At 42.8% G+C, this 21,701-nt stretch overlaps 1 protein-coding gene across 5 annotated transcripts in view; it reads left to right on the top strand.

Annotated features, from left to right (window-relative positions):
* The window catches only part of tenm4 (teneurin transmembrane protein 4), a 111,086-nt gene that overhangs the window by 10,144 nt on the left and 79,241 nt on the right, over positions 1-21,701 (top strand). For 2 of the 5 annotated variants that reach the window (XM_076146140.1, XM_076146141.1), the window contains exon 3: positions 11,207-11,227. The exons of 1 other annotated variant lie outside the window; for it this stretch is intronic. In XM_076146140.1, the coding sequence (XP_076002255.1) occupies positions 11,207-11,227 (21 nt within the window). Of the gene's footprint in view, positions 1-11,206; positions 11,228-15,109; positions 15,326-21,701 lie in introns of all 5 variants that reach the window. 2 more of the 5 variants (XM_076146137.1, XM_076146138.1) reach the window with 1 other exon arrangement.

Here is a 21,701-nt window from a genome sequence, read left to right on the forward strand (position 1 = left end):
AACTATCCGCTCCATGTAATGGTGCATTTTTATCGATTTCATCAGCGTTTCTGGGTTGTTGTTGTTGGAAAGCTCGCAAAAAACAAAGATATAACATCCCAGACATTGTGCATGGAACATTTTATGACAATTTATCTACGATTGTGGAAGGAGATGCGAAAATAAATAGTTTTGGGGAAAAAGTCACAATGGCAGAAGATCTAGCTTGGCGTAAATGGGCGTGGCCTTTATGAACGCATGCAGGTAGACCCAAGGAACTCTGATGAACCTGCCAAATTTAAATCCAAACCACAGCCGTCCAAGTTATCATTGTGACAACTGAGACGCCACTGATCACAGCCCAGCCACTCGGTTCTACGTGGATGTAATTGATAAACTGTGGTAAGTAGCTGTACATTAATGTGTTAGTTCCATATCACATCATCAGATCTTATCTTATCTTATCGCACTTACTTATATTGTGTCTTCAGACCTGAGAGATGCATAATGAAAGTAATTAGTAGTTGCCGAGTTGCCGAGTGCAAAGAAGCAGGGATCATCTCGTGATTCTCCTCTGGAATGAGTTAAAATTAATTACGCTTCCATGCTGAGCTTTCTCTCATTAGCAGTCACCTCTGATTTATCACTCTCGAGTCTAAATCCAGGTATAAAATTCACTGAAGATTCATCACTAAATGGCAGCTGTTGTGACAGATGCATCTCATCTAAACTTAGATATCGCACAGTATTAAGCTTCAGATTCTAACAAACCCCATCCAGTTAATGTATTCCTTCTATGAATGTTATGCTTTATTATAATAATCACATCACGCATTTAGAATACCGATAAATAACACACTACTACTCTGCTATTCATTTAAGAGACTTTCTCACCTCTAGTATATCAATGGTACGGCCCTTTTTAAAGAATAGAATTGCATTTGGTCACAAATATATGACAGCTTTCAATTTAATTGGTTTGATTCGTTCAAACATCAGAAAGGTGCACGTCCTAGATTTTTTACCAACGTGAACTGGCTCTGATTCTAAATCCTTGTTGTTCTGGGAGGCTCAGGTTCTCCCTGGATTATTCCTCTCCCAGTAAAAGTGGCTCAGCATAGTGAAATTTCACAGTGAGTGCATGTTGAAGAAAATAGCTTGGGATATAAGCTTTAGGTTTTTTTTCTTCTTCTTCCCTCTGCCTTCTGAGGTTCCCCCCAAAGTACTGCTGTCACACTGGAAGCACTCGTCTTATCTCAGCTGTATGAATTTCCAGCTTTCTGCAGCGGGTCAAACCAAAGCCGCATCCTTCTCTGCCATTAAAGGGTAACGCAGACACTGTGCGAATCACCAAGAAATTTAATCGCAGATGCACTTTGAGCTATTTAGACAATTTAAGCTGACTGATTACTTGCTGAGCTCGTGATGGGGGTTTTGAAATAAGGATGAGCAGTGGTGTTGGCATGTTATTCTCTGTCAGTGAGGGAGTTTCGCCCAGAACAGCTACAGACATTTTCACAGTGAGTGCTGAGGAAGGATGGCAACCTGAGGCAGCTGTTTGCAAAATGTCAGGTTGGACAACTTAATTTGGGAAACAGAAATGAATGCCTTTCTGGCAGTCTGCTGCCTGATAGAGAGTTACATAAAAAAAAGGGGGAAATGGCGTCGTTATGCCACTCCATAGAATAAGACTGGTGCATGACTGAGATAACGTTATTATATAGTTTTTTCAGAGATGAACACAGGAAGAGGACGCAGGAGTATCTTCTTGCTTGACCTTGTGTATGTTCTGTCTTTTCTGATGCTCTTAAATGAAATGTAGAATAAAGAATTGGCTGCAAATGACCCAGATGCCCCTCAGTGAAGAAGAATTATTTTTCCTGCCATTGTTACCCAATGTTTCAATAGGAAGCTGAGGTAAGTCTGAAGCTGCCAAGAGACCACAGGTTTCAGGTGTTTAGAAATAAGTTGGAATCGCTAATTGGATGCTAGGAGCTCTCAATGCGGTGTCAGATGTAGTGTGTAGCTGTGTACACACGTCAACTTTAGAATAGAAATCTTAAGTGCAAAGTAGCATAAATGTCAACAGAGAGCAAAATAGCATCCTGGAAGAAGATGAAAGAGAAAAAGCTTCCTTTTATAGAGTCGAGCTGAGCCCTTTTGTTTCTGATCTTATATTGTGAGATTGAGCCGGAAAAAGCACAAACAACTGCAGAACAATAACACAGCTATTTGATAAAGGGTCAGACACACGTGGCCAGACTGCATTTATGTACTCGTTCAGTCTTTGTTAGTAGTAGACAGTAGAATGAGAGATGTTGCATAGGCAGCCTGTGTACACGCTGACAAACAAGAGGAGAAATCACACAGAAGTATCATTAAAATAAATAGCGTAGAAATAAACAATGTAACCTTTTATCACATACATGTGAGTATCAGAGTGATGTCAGCCAGGCCCTTCAGCCCTTCAGCCCCTCAGCCCCTCAGCCCTTCTGCCCCTCTGTGACTTTTTTTCCTGCTGTATTATTTTGGAATTGACGGTACGAATCGTTTTACGATGTCAACAAACTGCTGCCATGACGGTCTTGTTTGTGCCAGTGAATACAGACATACAAACACACCCGAGCTGCCAAACAGGGCTCGCTGCAGCAGAGACTCTATTAGAGGACAGAGCCGCGTGACCAAAGTGTGTTTGGGATCGTTTAATGATTAAACGGACGCAATTACAATAACACAACTCTAGGGGGCTTCAAGAGACACCTAGCACATGCAATATGTTAGAATTTGACTGAAAACTAATTTTCTTATAATTGCTAATGACTTAAACAGCCTCTTCTCCACCTCAACATTAACATTATGGTGAAGTTCAAATGCAGTTTTACTCTTTCTGCCGTGTAAAGCAACCCAAAGCTTTAAACAGGAAGCAGCTCTGCCTTTCATGATTTGTCAGAACGGACACTGTTAGTTAAATATGACAGCTGCTGTTTGTTCTTTGTTTTTCACTCACACCACTGTGTGTTTGGAATGAATTTTAATGTTTTTAATAGAACAGGATGAGGCGTATTTGACAGCATGCCAGCGTTGCCGGATTGCATCAGGTCAGAACAAACAAAAGGGACTGATCCTGAAACATTTAGATATCATATCATATCCTAACTCATCCAACCTGGTAAAAGGAAACCAGGAACGGGTAAATGATTGTTGATTTATAATATCCCAGGATTCAACAGATTATCTGGATTCAATCAGCGTGCAGAGAGAGGTACTTAGGTGAATAGAATCATAGTCTGCTCTGTGCTTAGAGGAATATGATTTAGCACAACTTGTAATCCTATTGGTGAAACATACTGCAGAGTATTTTCCCGTATAGTATAATTGTGAAACCCCACTCTGTTTCCAGCTCTGCCTGTTTGACAGAATATTATGGGATGGGTTCTGGTGTTTGAGGTTGATGCCCATCTGCCGTGGCTCCAAATGACTCCCGTCTACCCCGGGCAACTTCAGTTCTATTCATTGCCTCGGTGGAAATATGGAATTGAAATTGGCTTACTGCGTTCCAACCCCCGAGCCTCCACAAGCATGCTCCAGAGATGTTATTTTATGTCTGCGTAAGTTATGTTTTATGATTACATTCGTGTCACTACCAACTGTGTTGAATACTAGCAGGGAATTTATTTGGGGGCGAGAGAAGCCATACATTGCCCAAATAAAAAAAGGCAGATACAAGGTCAGGTTTCCTGTTCCTGCCCAAATGATGCATGCAGAGCCACTCCTAAGCCATTTCTAACTCTTTTTCCATTGTAAACTACTTTGACATGTTGCAATCTCTCACCGGCTAAGGGTTTGCTGTGGTATGAATTATAAACGCACGTGGAAACACAAGGCTCTTGACAGCATGTATTTTAAATGGCCTTTTGAACTGTCATGCGCTCAGTTGGAGCCGGGAGGCACGCACAAATCAATTCTTTAGCACCAACAAAGTGTGCAGAATAAAAAACACTGAGCTTTTATGTAAGCTTTGAGAAGAACACAACCAGATGAGGAAATAATATTATGAAGATTGTTCCTTTGACATGAAAGCGACACATGACTGAGACGCTCACACACAGCTTAGTGAATGAGTACAAATGAAGCCATCGGTGGCCTTCAGAGTCCAGAGAGAATTTCCTCTTAGAGTGCACAACTTCAATACCAAGGGAAAGTATTGAAGATCCAGCATAAAGGTTTTCAACTTTTCAGTGCTTAAGCTCTTTAGTGACTTCTGTGGGGAATAGAGTTTGTTTCTTAAGGGTATAGTTCGGAATTTTATTAGATCAGGCCAAAAGTGTGTTGAGGAATGACCGGGTGGGGACGATGCCATCTTTGTTCATGAAGGCCCCAGGCAGACCACATGTAGCCCTAATGAGTCGCTTACAATTTCAGGCTCCGCTTGCTCTCAAACACCAAAAGTAAACTTTTGTCTTCCCCCCGCTCCACTATTCGGAGACCTTAAGAGGATTGCGGGGTCATTATTTATTCATGTCATTGTGTTTATTCACCAGTCGCTGTGTGTGACGGGTGAGGGAACGGGGCAGCCAGTGCAGCCGGTGTAAAAGCTGATAATTATCCACTATTATCATTGTTTTTTTCAGCTATGGTTTAACTCAGCTGGTGATGATGGAGCTCTGATAAAAGCACAGGAACATCCATTGAAAGCAGATTACCATGTGAGCGTCTTTGAAGTCTGAAGTCTGACTGAGTGGACGTGGATACACTTAGGGAACTATTTTTACACCACTCTGTGAGATCCTATCACAATGTCAGGTAGATGCTGTTGTGTTAAGGAGAACTGTTAAAACAGTCATCACATGCCTGTAGGTTGTTGTTAGCAGCCAGAGGTGGGGAGATGGCTCCGGAGATATTCTTTTTCAACCTCAAACAAAGAGCCCCAGGGATGCTTGAATGGGACAGCATGGGAGGATTTGGTAATGCCAGAAATGAAGCCTAATCCAAAATCCGGCGGAGTACAGAGCTGCAGACTCACGGCTCTTTCTCTTTGGCTGAAGCGCGGAGCTGCTCGCTGTTCTGCTCGCTGTTCTGCTCCACGCCCATGTTAACAGGTTACAGCATTCACACTGCACGGTAGTGAAGCAGCCCGAGAGCCTAGCAGGAGTTTAGAAAATGGCTCGTGGGTCTTATATCAATGCATTGTTAATGCAATGACAACATTTAAAATATATACATCCAGACTGAATGAGCATTTGAAAGAGTGTGTATCATGATCTTGTATCAGTGCAGCTCTCTGTGGGCTCCAGAGCTCAGGCCAAGCATTCTGAAGCAATAGGATGCAGCTGCACTTCACCGTCTTCTGCTCCTCTGCAGTGATGTTTCGAGTGTTAAAGACAAATTCTCCCGTAGGAGACACACATGTGCAGGCTGACGGGTGTCTGGCTGAGGAGTGTTGATTTGTGTTAAAAACAGCAGTTTCTTTTGTACTTTTATTTCGGCTCTAATTGCTCATGCACTCCTGTCTCTTATTGTATTTCTAATGGAGTTGCTTCCAGACGTCCACATTTTGTTCTCTACTTTTGCAACACGGTGACGTCAATATGTAACACATTTGAGTGTACCCACATATGTGACAGGCTAATCACACCCACAACATACACAGGTGTTTGGCCAGCATGTGTGTGTGTGTGGCAGTGTGTAGGTGTTTCCAGCTCAAGCCTGACACAGTTGGTCAATCAGAACGGAGCATGCTGGGGTTGGGGGGGCCTTAAAGGGGCCTATAGCTTTGCTCCTAAATAAAGCAAAGATATAGAAATGTATTTTGTTTGGAAATACAGGAATCTCAATGTAGTAAAAGCTTTTCTTTTTTATAAAATCAAACATGATACATTTTATGTTTATTCAAACATATAGTTGAATACTGACAAACGGCTAAGGTAATGAAACTCTATATTAAAGGATTTTGCATGTTTTAGTATTATTGAAGCAAAAGTACCACAGCAGCAGCAGTAACACAAAAGTATTCATTGTGAAGACAATCCTTCCAGGTAATACTTGAAAATGTGCCTCTCCTGTCTGCGCACCAGCAGCGAGCTGTGTGCCCCCAAATGAAAGACTCTCTGAAATCATTCTTATGTTTGTCACAGACAAACAGATGGTGTCTCTCAGACTGATTTCAGGGCAGCGTCTCCCTCCGAAACAGAGTAATAGAGTGAACTGGATGGATGAGAGTGGCAGCAGCCAGGTGGGGATGTGACTGGGGAAAGAGAGTGTGTGTCTCTAATCACCCTGAGAAGAAATGCCATCTCCAGTCCCAGCCACTCTGGCCTCCTTTTCATCTTTTTAGGTGATAGTCTGGAAAGCCACTGGCTACATCAGCCCTCTGCTGTGCTGCTGCTGCTTTTTATCTTAGCTGGGTAATATTCCCCTCCCGCTCCATGCAGGCAGCTGTATTAGCAGTGAATGATTACGTCCCTATAATGGTGTTATTTAAAGTGTAGTGCAGAGCAAATGTTTGATCTCTCTGGGGCCCGTGGCTTGTGCACGTGTTTATGGTGACAATTACTAATTTGATTTGATATCATTGGGTTTGCTACAGACTGAAACGTTTCTTCTGTCAGAACCACAATAGTGGGTATTAAACGGATATGTTTAGCTTGTTTTTTTTTTTGCTTTATTCTAATCATCCAATTATAATTTGACATGCAGCATCTTCTTAAGAGCATACAATAGTTGTAAGTAATGGATGTTGGTTTTAAAGTGCTGATAGAGAAGTTGTGGGTCAGCCTTAAATGGAGTTTTGCCTTCTGTGGTAATGCTCTTTTATTACACACAAATACAATTTCCATTTTCTCAGTAATGGTCAGGCCTGTCCATAAAAAAAAACATTTATGGGTATTTACAATTTGTTTTCTACCTTATCATACATTATGTTCACTCTCTGTTATTATGATATTGATTCCTAGCAGTTAAACGGCATAGTCAGAGAAATTTTTATTATTTTTCCAATGATGGTTCATGAAAGCTCATTTCCTACTTCCTCCCCCTCCGCCTGAGTATGTGCTTGTTTGTGTTTTTCATTGTGTGTGTGGTGTAGGGTGAGCTGAGGTGGTAGGTTAGATGCCGCATCCTGCAGCAGTGCAGTTTGCCAGACAAACAGCACACAAACTCCCACCATGGAGCTGTTGTAATTCTTGAAAAAAAACCTTTTGTTGGCACATACTTGGTGTAACTACATGTTGCTGTGCTCGAACAAAGAAAAGTGAGTTGGAAAATGGTGGATAGTAAAAAATGACCCATATCTGTATGTATGTTCTGTGTGATACGGTCCAGATCTCCCCTCCAGCTGTAAACTGTCTTGTTTCTTCATGCAGAGATCAACTGTGTCATGTGTTAATTGCTTTAAAGGCTAGTTATGGCTCACGGCTATGCAATGGACAACAATTCTAATTATGTCCATTTCCAATTCAAACTCCGGTCTTTACTTTTTTTGCTTTGAGAAATAGGACAGCATTGATTATTACCTGAACACACCGATAAAGGACCAGCATTTCAGGGAGTTTTGTAAATTTAGCTCATTCCATCATGGTTAGATTCATTCTCAGCTCTCTGTTTTGCAGTCGAGTAACAAGATACTAATTATTGGCCCATTATTTATTCAAGGACTCTGACCAACAAGCCAAAGCTTTGTCTTCGTGTGTTTCCATGTCCGTTTCACACATGTAGCAGTAACCACTCAGAGGAACGATGATAAGAGGAGCGACTGTCTATCTCACAGTAAAGCATGGCGTGTGTGGCATTGGATAAAAATAGATCAAAATACAATTTACCATTCTGCATATGACAGCAAAATCAATTGACATATAACCGAAGAAAGCAATCATCCGGGTCATACTCTAAATCTGTCTGTGTTCATGGAGCCGCTGTAATGTTGTAGTAGCTGCACCTACATGTTCTGCATAGTGGCATTAAGCAAACATACTACAGATCTGAATCAATACCTCTCTGACGCATAACATCTAAGCATTGTTGTTATTTTCAGCCAATGTCAGGGGATCAGTGTGTGTTTTTCTGCACATTAAACCATCGCACCTGCTTCAAAATAGACCCCTTGAAGATGAGAGGCATTAATGTTCACACAATATGAAGATTTCCTATTATTATTATTTCAAAACGTGCAGTATGAAGAGTGAAGACATGTTTAAAGCTGAACCCAGCCTGTCAAATGCAACGCTATCCTTTTTAATGACCAGGATTGAGGTATATATATGTTCTAATGGGAATTTCTATGCGTAAAGTGAAGAGGCATCTGTGTTTAAGATCATCATGTTTGCCCAAGAAGCCAGTACGATGTCTTGTTTTCTAGCCTTCACCTCCTCTGCCTTCATGCTACATTGCAAAGGGCATTGTTTCTTCACAAAGAAGTTAATTTTCTCAGATTGCCAGAGCCCACGAATGCAAGACTAACATTGGCTTTTGGTTCAGTCTTTGAAGTGCAGTCCAAACCAGGAGCGGCGATATCAGAAAAGAGGCCGAGCGTAATCAGACACGGCAGGGCTCAGATGCTGCCAATGTTGTTAGGGAAAAAAAATCAAAATCAGAAAGCACATCAAACCTCCTTTCATTCGTTTACCATCTCCAAATCCTTACTTGTGACATTTTCAGGATAACTGGATCCCAATTAGTGAACATTTGTGTTGCACGCTTTAAACGCAGCCACTGGTGGAAAGCAATTGGACATCATCATCATCATCAGGGACAAAGTTGGAGTAGAGAAAAGGGAATTGATGATGCTCAGGCAATTTAAAAGCCATTAAATATCCAATTAAGGTATCTTGTCGACCAGAGCACCTTGTAGGCAAATACAACACAATTAATAGACCATTATTTATATTAGGCCCGTCATAATAGGCTTAATTATAAAACCAGCAATTTTCTTTTCCTTTTCTCATCACTTAACGTTAAGTTCTATCTGCTGTGTTGTGTTGAGACGCAGAGTTTGTAGTTTTTAATGCTTAATGCATTGACAACATTAAAAGTTAGTTGTTATGAGTCACTGTTTAACCAATATGACAGTGACTGGTAAATTTGCCATTAGAGCTCCGGTACACACTCTTCATCGTGGTTTATGATTACAATCTTGATGAAACGTTTGTTTGTTTTTTGCCCAGGGAATTAATTAAAGTTTTGACGTATAAGGTAAAGATTTATTATCTCTAATAAAAAAGCTTTCATGTTCGTTGCTTGATAGACGTCAGATTGAACATGTTCCACTTAAAATCAACTGACAAACATTTCTTGGAATACAACTTTGTTCGAGAAAATGCAAGTTCATTATCTTCCTTTAGTCTCAGTGGGGAGCATTTGTCCAGATTTGTATGTAGAGCATGTAACCATTCTCTTTTAAATAGCCTCTTAACAGCTTCCCTTTGAACTGGATTCAGGTCTGATACACGTGTATACAGGGTTTGGATCAGCCGAGTGGTCTGGCACGCACAAATGAAGATTTATTCCAGGTAAACAAAGCGCCGCGCTCTCCAAACATCGCTGAAGGTCGCCAACGACTTTATAAGACAATGAAGCACTTGTCGCAGTGTGGGTGTGTTGGGCACAGATGCTTCAGTCGTTCACACTGGGACAGAGTACAAGAGTGTTACTTTGTATCAGGACTGCTTGTTTGCTCTTTTCCCTCGTTCGCATGTTCACACAGCTCATATCTGATCTGGGCCACACATAAGATAAACATGTAAATTGGATGGTAGAGGTGTCTAAGGCTTCATTAGAGAGCTGACACTGACGATAGAAGTTAAACAGCTTGCTGCTGTAGAGAGACAAACAGGGAACTACAGGTAATATTGCCAATGAAAAAGGTCTGATAGATGAATAAACATTCTGAATTATGCTTGACTATCTTGTATTCTCCATTAAGCCTTTGTTGTCATGTCGCTTTAGATTAAATTATAGCTTATTTCACTACAAAAGGTTGAGTCTTTGTCTCATTTTCATCAGTTGTGTTCTCTTGCTACACGTATGAGAACTATTGTGTTTTTAAGCACAGCTGAGTTCATTATTGCTGCATTGCGACCTTGTTTTAACGACTTATGATCTATAATTTCTGTCCTCACATCAGTTATTAGCCCTGTTCGCCGAAACCTCGCGGCGCTGTGGCCTTGTACTGATCGAAATAATTAGAAGGACACGACGGATCGGAATAAACATTTACAGTCTGGCTCCTGATGAAGGCAGTCGCAGCCCGTGCCAAACGCGATGGAGTCAAACAGCTGAAAACGCGACAACGGCTTCAAACAAGCAATCGTGTCTTGAAGTGAATCCCAGTCCACCTACACGCTGATTGACAAAACCGCCGCCAGCAGCAAATTATGCAACCACTTGGCGCGCGGGTCTGCCAAAGACGGACAGCCAGCCTATCACAAGCGCCCGTACGAATCTGTCCAAGTCAATTTGGCAGCGTGGAGCATTGTGTGGTGTCTTTGACCCGCTATCACTGCAGCAGAGACTGTTAGCTGTATATTTAGCAGCGGTATCGTATTAAAATGATGGTATTAAATTCTACTCTTGTACCCGTGAAGTATATTCAACAACAGTAGCAAGTGTGGTGATGATGAAGATGGCGATGATGATGCCTCTCAGTCCCTACAGAGGCTGTGAGTCATCTCTCCGTGCATCCTGTGTGCTCTGCCGACGGTTCAGGAAACGGCGCTGGGATGTTTGTTTGGTTTTTTTCTCCCTTTTCTCTTTGCCATTCATCCGCAAATACGCCGCATCTTTTATGGATGCTGCCCGCAGCTGTAGTCCTTGAGCAAACAGATAATTTCTGTCCTCTCCGAGAACTCACACGTCTGCCTCACCTTGCTCGGTGCTAAGGGTGTGCAGTACATTTGACTTAAACAGTGGTGGGTTTTATTTAGCACGTTGTTTATTTGCAGAATGCCGTCTTTTATCTCCTTGAGTAAAAGTCACTTTCTGTGAACCGCCTCTGATTTTATTTTTCTTCACATAAAGGCAGTTTTGTTGTGTATATTTCTCAGTAAACAATCCCTGATTCTGGCTCTCTGTCCCGCTCAAACGTAAGCTTAAGGACAAATCTTCATCACACACAAGTTCAGTTGCCAGTGTATGTCTCACAACCCACACACACACACAACTATGACCTAACAAGCATGCACAGACTGATTGATCATTGACATAATTTACGCCGGTGTGTCAGAGAGCCGTGGAGTGCAAGGTGGGCGCCCAGCTAGTTAAAAGCATTATTGATTTTGTAATTATTTATTGGTTTATGAAGCAACAAGAGATCCATTAAAGTCGATGACATTTCTTTAAAAACAGTTTGATTTAGTGGCAACATTGATGGCAGGGTGGAGTTATTGTTATTGGGTCTTATTCACAGTTTGTTCTGTGTCAGAGGGACCGCATAAGTCAAACGACCCAGGGGGGAAATTATGCATGTACAGAATTGTGCCGCCCAGGTCCAGACGGTCCAGATTTAAGACAAGCACCTACTTTTTATCCTCCAACAGCCTGGAAGATAGAGAATGTGGAGCGATAATGGCTGTCACTGACACAATACACACAGATGCATGTTGTTCAGTAAAATCTATATTCATTAGTAGCATTATAATCATGGAAATTTGGAGAGAGAGAGAAAGAGAGAGAGTGCAACGCAAACAGACACACAGGCTGACAGACGAAGTGTGTGTCTGTCCTGTGGGAAGTCATTTACTGAACCCACCAGAGAAAACACAGGGAAAAATAATAATCCTGATATGTAAAAGGTAAAATTATACTGTGTGTGTGTGTGTGTGTGTGTGTGTGTGTGTGTGTGTGTGTGTGTGTGTCAGCTTCTCAATAATCAGTTAAAAACATTGGCAGAGGGATCAGGGATAGATTGATACGCAACTATGATCACCGATGATCAATAATCAATACAATTAGTTCATGTAAAAGCTAATATTTAAATGTAAATACTGTGAGATATACTGTATATATATATGGAGTTATTCCCTTAAGACAGCTTCAGGTTGTTATCCCAAGAAATAAATAAAATCTGTCAGGTCAGACAAATTTATTCCATGGTTGAGGTAAATCAATAAAGGTAAAATGTCATGGCAGGTTTGTTTGACAGCTGTTCTCATGTAGCTGTGGTCAGGGAGAAAAAGGGTTGTAATGTAACAGGAGGTCAGAATCAGGCGGCCACTGAACATCTATCTGATTATTGCTCTACAAATTGATTCCGAAATTCTCAGGCAGCATGTGAGGTTTTATAATGCGATGAAACTTTACCTGAAGGGGAATTTGAGGTGGAGTTGCTCACAATAATCTCTGTCTTTTGTTCTTGAGGCGCACTATTTGGCATTTCAAAACAACTTAGTAAATGCTATCCGCTTGTAAAGGCCACTGTTCAAAGTCGTGATCACAATAAAGACGTCACAATGCTAGCATCTTGAAACTAAAGGCTCTCGTAGAAGTTGCTATGTTCTATGTTCTATGTTCTATGTGTGTCTGTTCTCCTTTCGCGTAATCAAGATTTTCTCACTCGTGGGATGAAGTTTTTACACCTGGCCGCCCTGGATAAGAACGCCACTGTAATGTCATACAAGACGTGCATTCAGTCCCTGGTCTCGTGGGAGTGTAACGTTTAGATTAACAGCAGCAGCAGCAGCAAAGCCTACCTGCAGATTACAGCCTCCAGTTTGTTTATAAAGGCTTTTAATTGGCTCGCTAATGAGCTGAATGAGACCTTTGATAAAGCAGCTAGTGGTTTGTCTTGAGTTTGCATTTAGGCCCAAGCGGTGCAGTCAGTGGCACTTCCTGAAGCTGTCAGGGACTAAAGCACTTGCACATGGTCCAAAGCCTCCCAACTAAAGGTTCCCCTTTTACTGCTGTAATGGAGTGAGTGAAGGCGAGAGGAATCGACCCTGGCAGCTCCAGAAACCTCTCTGTCCGTCTCAAGCTGTGGCTCCCAGCCTTTTGAGGCCCCTGCTATGATTGTGGGTGCACGAGTTGCGCAAGCCGGCATTAATTAAACACAGAGGGACAGTCAAACCTTTGTGTGCCAGGCTGATGGTTACTTAGCCTGAATACCTTGACCTTATTTAATTTATGACTTTGACCGTTTTTACAGGGCTTTAATCTTTTCCTGGCTCGCAGACGGATTCTTGCTCGGAGGAAAATGTTAGGTAATATTCAGACACAGAGACGATGCTGTAGCTCATGTCAGGATGTTGATCCTCGCCTCCGGTCGTCTCTTGCAGCAGATAGCAGGTGTAGGAGCGGAGCCACGTCCAGCAGCAGTGCTGTTGTTTTGTCGCTCCGTTAATGTAGTTTCTTCTCTGTATCCGAGGGATTCTGGGAATGACTGTAATGATGCTGTTTTCAGTTGCTCTTCCTCTCCAGGTTGGACGGTGCTGTACGTTCAAGCACAACAGTGTCACAGTCATTAACCCACAGCATGGCCACTGTGCCTCGACACCCATTACTGTGCCTACATTAGAGGTTGAGAGAGAAATGGAGTGTGCTCTGTGAAGTATATATATAAAGCACAAACTGTAACTCTAAGGGGCGGTGGACGTTTTGCTGGCTGTGTTCGGCTGTGGCTGATACGTTAATATCACTAATTGTTTCCTAATTAGATGCGAGTCAGTGGCCCGTATTTTAATACTCTGCAGGGATCATTACAGAGAGGGAGGGAATTTATCTGCGCTGATAGATGATGGTCCAGTCAGCAGGAATTTCAACATCAAGACCCGGGAAGTGATGGGAAGATGAGGAAAGCACCAAACTGATGGCTTTGTTCGCCGCGGTCGTGTTACTTAAGTACTCCATTTTCAGCATGACGCAGAGCTACATCCAAAGTTAATCACACATTAATAGGAGCTCTGTGGAGATTTAACATTCCATGACAGAATGGGGATTGCAGGCAATAAGCCTTGAAGGGAGGAATTGTATGATATTAGTATGTAAGAATTAGGGTGGAATATTGGTATATAATAAGGGGCCATAAATAAGATCAACCGCAATTTATTCATAATGTGTCAGTGAGGTGGGTGGCCGGTCTCGTCCTTGTATGGTTTTGTATCTCTGACAGGGAGGGGGAGGAGGAGAGAGGCAGGACTGGCTCAGGTTGGCCGGTTCTGTTCTTGGCTGGCAGGGTTGAGGTCTGATTTAGAAAAGGCCAAATACCTGACAATGCATTATTCTGATTGTATTTTCATTTTGCAAAATCACGAGTATGTTGAGTGCCACCGGTTCAGAGTCTTTATCTTGGACCCGTGAATGTTCTGGCTTGTTTGAGCAGATGTCAACACAGCAATGTCACTCTAATACATCAGAGCAAAGTCTCGGCTCTGACTAACTCTGGAAGCGCTCGGTTTGTGGCTCTGGACCAACGGCACAGCAGCACTCTGTTGATGGATCTGGAGCCAGACTGGACCAGATGCAAATAGTTATTGGTGACCTTCATCTTTGATTAGCAAATCCAACGGGTGGCTGTAAAAAGGCAGTAATCATCAAGTTTAACTAACACGTCTTCAGATGAGCGTGTGATTAATATGAGAGCTTCCAGACATCTTGAAGTCTAATTTGGCTTTCTGGTCATTACGGCCTAAAGACCAGATGACGACAATAATTAAGAAGTATTTGCCAGTTCTGTCTCTGTTCTACTAAGTTCCTAACTTCTCAGAGCTGTGTGTGTATGCATATGTGTGTGTGTCGTGTATTAGTCATGCTTGAGTGTAATCACCTGTGTTCCTCCTGTTGTGTTTTGTTTCATCTGAGAAAACTTGTAACCTGGAATTGTTCTCCTTTGAATAATTAGCGTTTAACATCCCAAAATGGTGTTTAGTTTTGACTTCTGTAACGCAGTCCCAGTCCCAAGCATTTGTCTTTTCTTTTCTGTCTCAAAGTCGTTCCTGTCGTTTGAATTGTTCCTCCCAGCTGGGGTGAGGTGGCAGAGGCACAAGCAGATGTGTTTCTGTTTGTTTTGAAAGTGTCAGAGTGAAGTCTTGCATGTGTGTGTGTGTTTGTGTTTGTGTTTGTGTGTGTTTTGCTCCTGTGTGATGCTGCTTGTGATTGGGTGTGTTTCATTTCCCCCCCATGTGTTGTCTCTGTTTGTGGTCTGCAGGTCCTCCGCTGCATTGTTCATCCGCCTCCTCCTCCCCTGTTGAGCAGCTCCCATACCCTCCCCCTTCCATTGCAGCCAATGAGAGCCAGGGAGGGTTGCTAGGTAACTGTGCGGCTCAGCCAGCCCAGGACTCTGACTCTGAGGATGAGTTTGGCCCCCATTCATTCTTAGTTAAAACTGGCTCAGGGAACCTGTATGCTCCTGCAACTGCTGATGGTGAGTTGGTTTTCAAACTACTGTTGCTTTCTGGAGTCGATCCTTCCTGGTTGTGTTGTTGGTCAATGGCTAGAATATCATACTATCATTCTCAAAGGTTATGGTTGGGCAGGGGATATTTGTCACAGAGATGACTTCTAAGTTTGTCCTGGTGGGTGTGAATCCATCCGTAGAACAACAACACACACACTCCTCTGCACCTCAGAGAGAAAATGAAGAAGAGTAAAGTGGCTGTATCTTTATTTAAACCCAGCAGGACTTATTATGTTGGTCCTTAAATTTAGAACACTGTTAACCACACGGAGCACAAACTCTAATTTTCTATTTTTTGCCAAAGTTGATGCCTCATTCTTCTATTCTCGGTTATTCACACTAGCAACAAATCCCATTTTCTAAAAACAGCTCTTCTCATTAAAACACGTAAGCTGTTAAGCGTGTGCTGCCGTTTACTTAACACTCATTTAAACTGACAAAGTGACATTTTCCTGCTCGTAAAGTGATTCCATCAAAACGTGATGTTGACAGGTGACAAAACGGAGTGTCTGTAAAAATATCTGGACGCACAAAGCAGCAGTCAAAGCGTGTTACGTGTTCTATCAGCGCCCAAACCTACTCAATTAAATAACGTGGAGATTTGATCCGGCATGTCAGTGTGGGCGCTAATCAATTGCGTGTGGCAGACAAATATAGTTTGGCCGTGCAGGGGGTTTAATTGTCTATTATGTGTTTGTTGCTGCCCTATAGATTCGTAGACTCGTGTGCATTCATTACTGGCTTGGAGGGCCTTGAAGCTGCCTGAGTCGATGTGCCTTGTTTATAACTCTGTGCGAAGTCACACAGTGCAGCATGCTGGTATAAAAAATGCATGGACTTGAGACCATTTCAAATATTTCCTCAAGGTAACGCCAAGAAAGTGTATTTATTATGATGGTCACTAAATGTCACAATGGGACAGAGTGGAGCCGGTTATATGTCCTTGATGTGTGATCTGCCTACATGATCACACACATTCTTCCCATTCAAAAGTTTGTGATGTATGCTGCACATCACCCCCAAGTCTATGATTCATGCTGAATAAGGAGTTTTTTTGTAATATTTGAAGGTGGATGCCTTTCAACCAGAGCAGCGACTCGCTTCTCCCACTGGCACAGCAAACACAAAACAAAATAAAATGGTGTAAATAATTGATCAGGCTTACAAGTTAACTACCCAAAGGGTGGAATTACATCAAACTCCAAAGTGCCCCGGCCGCCAGCTCACAACTCCTTGAGAATGAGTTATTAATCTCCTTGCAAATCTCCCTCCTAATTCCGCAGTAGCTACATGCTGGTCGCCCAGCGGTGACATGACTGTGCTGAAGGCGACATGGGTGGGGGAATGGCCTTTACTGCAGCAGATTTGTCTCATAACAATGACACTGATTTGCATAGGTACAGCATTTAGGCTGGCCTCAGGCTGCCGGTGAGGGGGGGAGCGAGGATGAGGAGGAATATCCTGGGCTCGGGTAGCTTTTGCAGAAAATTCCTTTAAAGTTGCAAAGTGCAGCATGTTTCTCTGTGGCTCCTATCAGCGGGTGCAGAGGCTTTACACTTATGGAAAGCCATCGCGGCGCTCCTACGTTGATACTCTTGTCCACTCTGAGCTATCAGCGCATTGTAGTGAAATGTAAATAAGCAGTCAATTATGCAAATGGTGTTTTTTTCTAGCTCTCTTGGAGATTTTTATAGTTTAATCACAGAAAGCAAGTAGCCAATTACAATAAGAAAGAACGTCTCCTATGTTAGTTGGCTTAAACTACCTAATGAGCCATGTGAGTTTGCTTCGCGCCTTCTCATGCATTTTCCACATCACATCTACTGTAATAACTTTACAGGCTGGCAGAGTTTGTGTATTCAAATCTGCATATCTTGCATTTTTAGAGGGTGAAATTTGTTTTACTCTTCCACTCCAGTGAGTAACACAACGTACTCCCACTAGCTGTGCTTTGATGCAGCCGCTTCAGATTCATATTTGAAGACGTTCCCGTGGTAAAAAATGATGATTTGCAGGGTTTTGTCCTGGCTTAGGTAGGATATTATCACGTGCTTTTGATCAGTTTTGTATGCAGATTTCCACAAAGCAGAGTGTGGTGTTCTGTGATAGCTCTTTATAGAGAATGTAATTACCTTTCAAGCGCCAAAAGCTATTGAGGCAGGAAATACAGGTATCTATATAAATCTATCAACCCGGGCCGGTTTCACCATTTCAGGGAATGAAAGGACTTAATTTGTCGCGTGTGTTGTAGCGATATAGTTCCCTTCAGATGCATTGACCTCATCTTCTCCAAATGACAAAATGCGGTGACAGTGAGGCAGATTTGGTAATGTGTTACGGATACACAGCTGCATGGTTAACACGATTAAACCACAGGTCACGGATTCTATTAATTTTGCATACGGTATACTGTATGTGGAAGAATGATAGTAATGTCTCTGTTGTGTGTGTGTGTGTGTGTGTGTGTAGAGATATACATAGAAACCAGTTGCAAAATGTAATGTAATCTGGAATTCCGGTGCATCTGAGGTTGTTCAGTGGGAATTACATGTGATTTAAAAGTAGCGGCAGTATTAATGACTGGACTATCATCTCGGATCTCTTTGACACACAGGTCAGTCATTGAGGAAGTGTTGAAATTCAGAGCTGACATGCTGCAGGGAAATAGTTTCTTTTTTTTACTATCAGCAAACAAACCACAGGAAACTATGAATGCCTAAAATAATTGGTTGACAGTGTATCTGTGGTACTGGAAAACAGGTGGCGTTTATCACTTTAGATTACATTTGCTCAAGGTCATCTTTGTGCCCACATGCAGGAGTTAAAATGTTCTGCTGGATTGTGAATGAGTAAACGCTCTCAGCAGCATATCCTTATTCACATTATAGCCTCCAAGGTTGCTGTGTTTATTTATTTTTTTTCCCCCATCCCTGCTTTTATTCGGAAGAACACTGAGCCAGGGCTTCTGTGAGGCTGACGAGGTTGCTCGGTGAAGCCTGCGGCCCTTTTGTGAAGCATGTGTTCCTCTGTGGCCCTTGGCTTTCTCTGAGGGCCTCCTTCCTGGGGAGACTGCCAGTGGGAGCTCGCTGCCACGCTGGGCCCTGAGATCTGAGACGCTGCAACCTCTCCGTATTAGCATCTCTTAATGCAAAGCAGCATGGGGTCGGGCTCGGGTTGGCTTTGAGTGAAGTCGGAGCTCCCCCGGTGAAAGGGCTCCCGCACAACACCGGCTCACAGCTGACCAAGCAGGAATGCTGAGCCGGGTGGAAGGCTCGGGGACGCGTCTGTGGGAGAATTCAAATAAGTCTTCATTTGAACTGCTTAATCATCCCCCCGTGTCAGCAAGGCTTGGGAAAGAGTCGGTTAGAGGAGGTCGACCCCAGAAGGTAACTAAACAACAGACACCAAGAGGAATGAATCTGAGGGAAAGTAATAATTTGATGAGCAGCACATGGCGCTCTCGTGCCGTCCCGCTGTTTGTTTCTCAATATTTCAGCTTCAATTCCAGGTTCCAGTTGACATATGAAAAGCAATCTCTCTCTCTTGATGTTGATGCTTTGTATGAACTGGTGCCAAAAGACAATTTGTCCAGTTCCATTCAACTGACTGCTCATCAGTGCACAGGGAGCGTGGATAATGCATTTTGCATAGCTACATATCTTCTCTTCATAGAGATAAATTGAGATGCATTACTTCCATTCCATGATAATTGCAGACCATCTGTGCCCTCTAAAGAAATCTCCAACCACTTGATAGATACACAGCAGAGTGACATGCAGAACAGAGCACGAGTAACCACTTGTCTTGTTCTTGCAAAGGCTACTCAAAGAATGACAGGAAATCCATTTGATGTCAGGCAGAGAAGAGGGAGCAGCATATGCGGGCGGTGGTTTTAATGGATTAGGTTTCTGGTATGTGGGATAAACCTCACGTTACAAAACTTTTTAATTAGATTTCAAACATTTTCAGTCTTGTTTTTAATATTAGAGTTCCATATTTTACTCTTGCGAGGGCTAGAAACACATTGTTTCCTGGCTTTCCTTGCTTGGAAATACAATTCCCTCCAGTTTCACACCTCATTTAGTGTCCTGGGTGATGGCTGTTTGCAGCGCGTTAAACAGAATACTTACAAAACTTGTTTTTTTTCCTGCCCTCCTCCAGTTAGTAGTGAAGGTGAGCTTATATTTGCTTGGATTCCAGAAGGTCTTTTTCCCCCCGTATCCCCACAGAGCGAGCCGGTGGAGAGCCTTGTGTTATATACCCACCATGTGTTGTTTGCTGTACCTGTTACCTCTCAAATGAGTCCAGGAAAGACAGCGAGTATTCCCAGATGGCTCTCGCCTTCAGACTTTTCTAATGGTGGAAGGAAACAGCAGGAGCAGCAGAGAGCCTCGCTGGCTTCAGGGAGCCAGGAGAGAGCCGGGCTCCGCTGCCTCCATGACAGATTCTATCTGTATGTTTATAGACAAATGCTACTCAGCTGGAAATTCTGCTGCTGTGATTAGCCATAGGGGCTGTAGCAGTAAGCAAGATTTAATGATTTATCTGGGCAGTGGATGGCTTTTGATTAATTCTGTATCGAGTGTCTCATAGCTCAGTGCCTTGGTCGGGTGTCCGGGGCATGTCATATCACTTTATGTCATCAGGTGTGACCATCGATGCTGTGTGTTTCATCCACTGTCCTTGTTCAGAAATAGACATTCTCCCCAGACGCTGCACGGAGCAGGAATTTCATCAGTTAGCCCCGTGTTTCTCCACATGTCACCAAACGCGGCAGAGGCAACCGCCCAGAATGTCACCAGTGGTTAGACAGGGGACCCAATTTGGATGTGTTGTTTTTGAAAATTGCCGCATATCAAACTTCACTTTTCTTTAATGAATTTGTTCAGGGGTTAATTCTGCCTTTGAGTCCCTGCATGCATCACATCAATAACACACACACACACACACACACACACAGTATTCTGCGCCGTATCCAGCTTACTTGACCATTCATAGCATCAACACTATTCCTCTTTCCCTCCCGAACAGAATAATTACCAAACTCCTCTCCACAGAAGTGCTGTGCTTGCCGTATCATTGAGAGGCTAAAATATTAAATGAAATAAGTATCCGGAGAAATACAGGCGGATCTTTCCACCGACGGATTTACTGCTGTATTGAATTTTCTACAGGGCTTCTTTAGGGCACACAAAGCCTGTGAAGGGCGAGATTTGCAGGAGAAGCTCTGGGTTGTAATACACTATCAAGACTGACAGCTCAAAGCTAAAAGTCAATGCCGCTGTGCTATCTCGCAGTAATGCAGTGCGAGAAACAGGATATTGGTTTTGTCACTTAACAATCACTTAGGATTTTGCTGCTGGTTCGTCCTCAAACCTGCAACTTTGCCATTTTAAAGGGAACATAACATCTATCCATTTATTTTCCTTTATTTTTATGGCAAAAGAAAAGGAGCCCAAGAATACCTGAAATAAATTATCTAAAAGTACCCGTTTTCACTCAGTATGCACACTAGTGGTAGAACAAGGAAGAGTCTAAGCCCGGCCACTTTAATTTACTAATTTAAAGCGAGGTTGTCACTTGCAAACAGTGCAAAGAGAATGTTAGTTAACGTTTTCCTGGAATTCTGCTTTAATCACTGAAGAAACAACACTTTTCTGATGATCCGATGACAAATTCCAGACCGTAACCTGATAGCAACGACTCAAAGAGAGCTGTTCACGCAAGGGATCACAGAGATACTGAGGAACTGAAGCTATTTTGTGGGGAGGAATGATCGCAAATTCCTCCTGGCTAATATGCAAAAGTGCCTCAGCGTCACATTGGATGAGTAATAAACAGAGAAATCCACAAAATTCCGACGGGTTTGCGTACGTTTGCCTGGTGTGTATGTGAAGTCCATTAAACTCTGGACAGATGACAGTGAATTTGAATCTGGCGGAGTAGTTATCTGAAACCACACAAGCTGGACCGTCGGCTCGTAGCAATTATACCATCCTACATTAGACAGACATTCCCGTTCCCTCTGCGGGTGCGGGGAAGAGGTGCGAGCTAATGAAGTGCATTTGCCTTAATTACTTGTCTGGGGAAGCATCGGGAGGCCATGGATCTGTTCAGGAAGAAAAATGACAAACCGGCATTCCCAGACTGAATGCTTTACTTCAGGCTGTGGTTTTTTGAATGCCGTGTGAGACTTTGGCCATTGTGGCAAAGTCCTCCCTCTCTCTGTCTCTCCTCTAACAAATGAATCTCCTTTTCTCGCCGGTTTTCCTTGTGCAAAGCAGGTCAATAGAAAACCATTTATTTCTCCCGTCCTCTGGAAAGGTGGTGAATAATTGTTGCT

The sequence above is a fragment of the Genypterus blacodes genome, unplaced genomic scaffold (genome assembly GCF_046128005.1).
Source record: "Genypterus blacodes isolate CSIRO-AG114 ecotype Tasmania unplaced genomic scaffold, CSIRO-AGI_Gbla_v1 ptg000032l_1, whole genome shotgun sequence".
In the NCBI taxonomy this organism is placed as follows: Eukaryota; Metazoa; Chordata; class Actinopteri; order Ophidiiformes; family Ophidiidae; genus Genypterus; species Genypterus blacodes.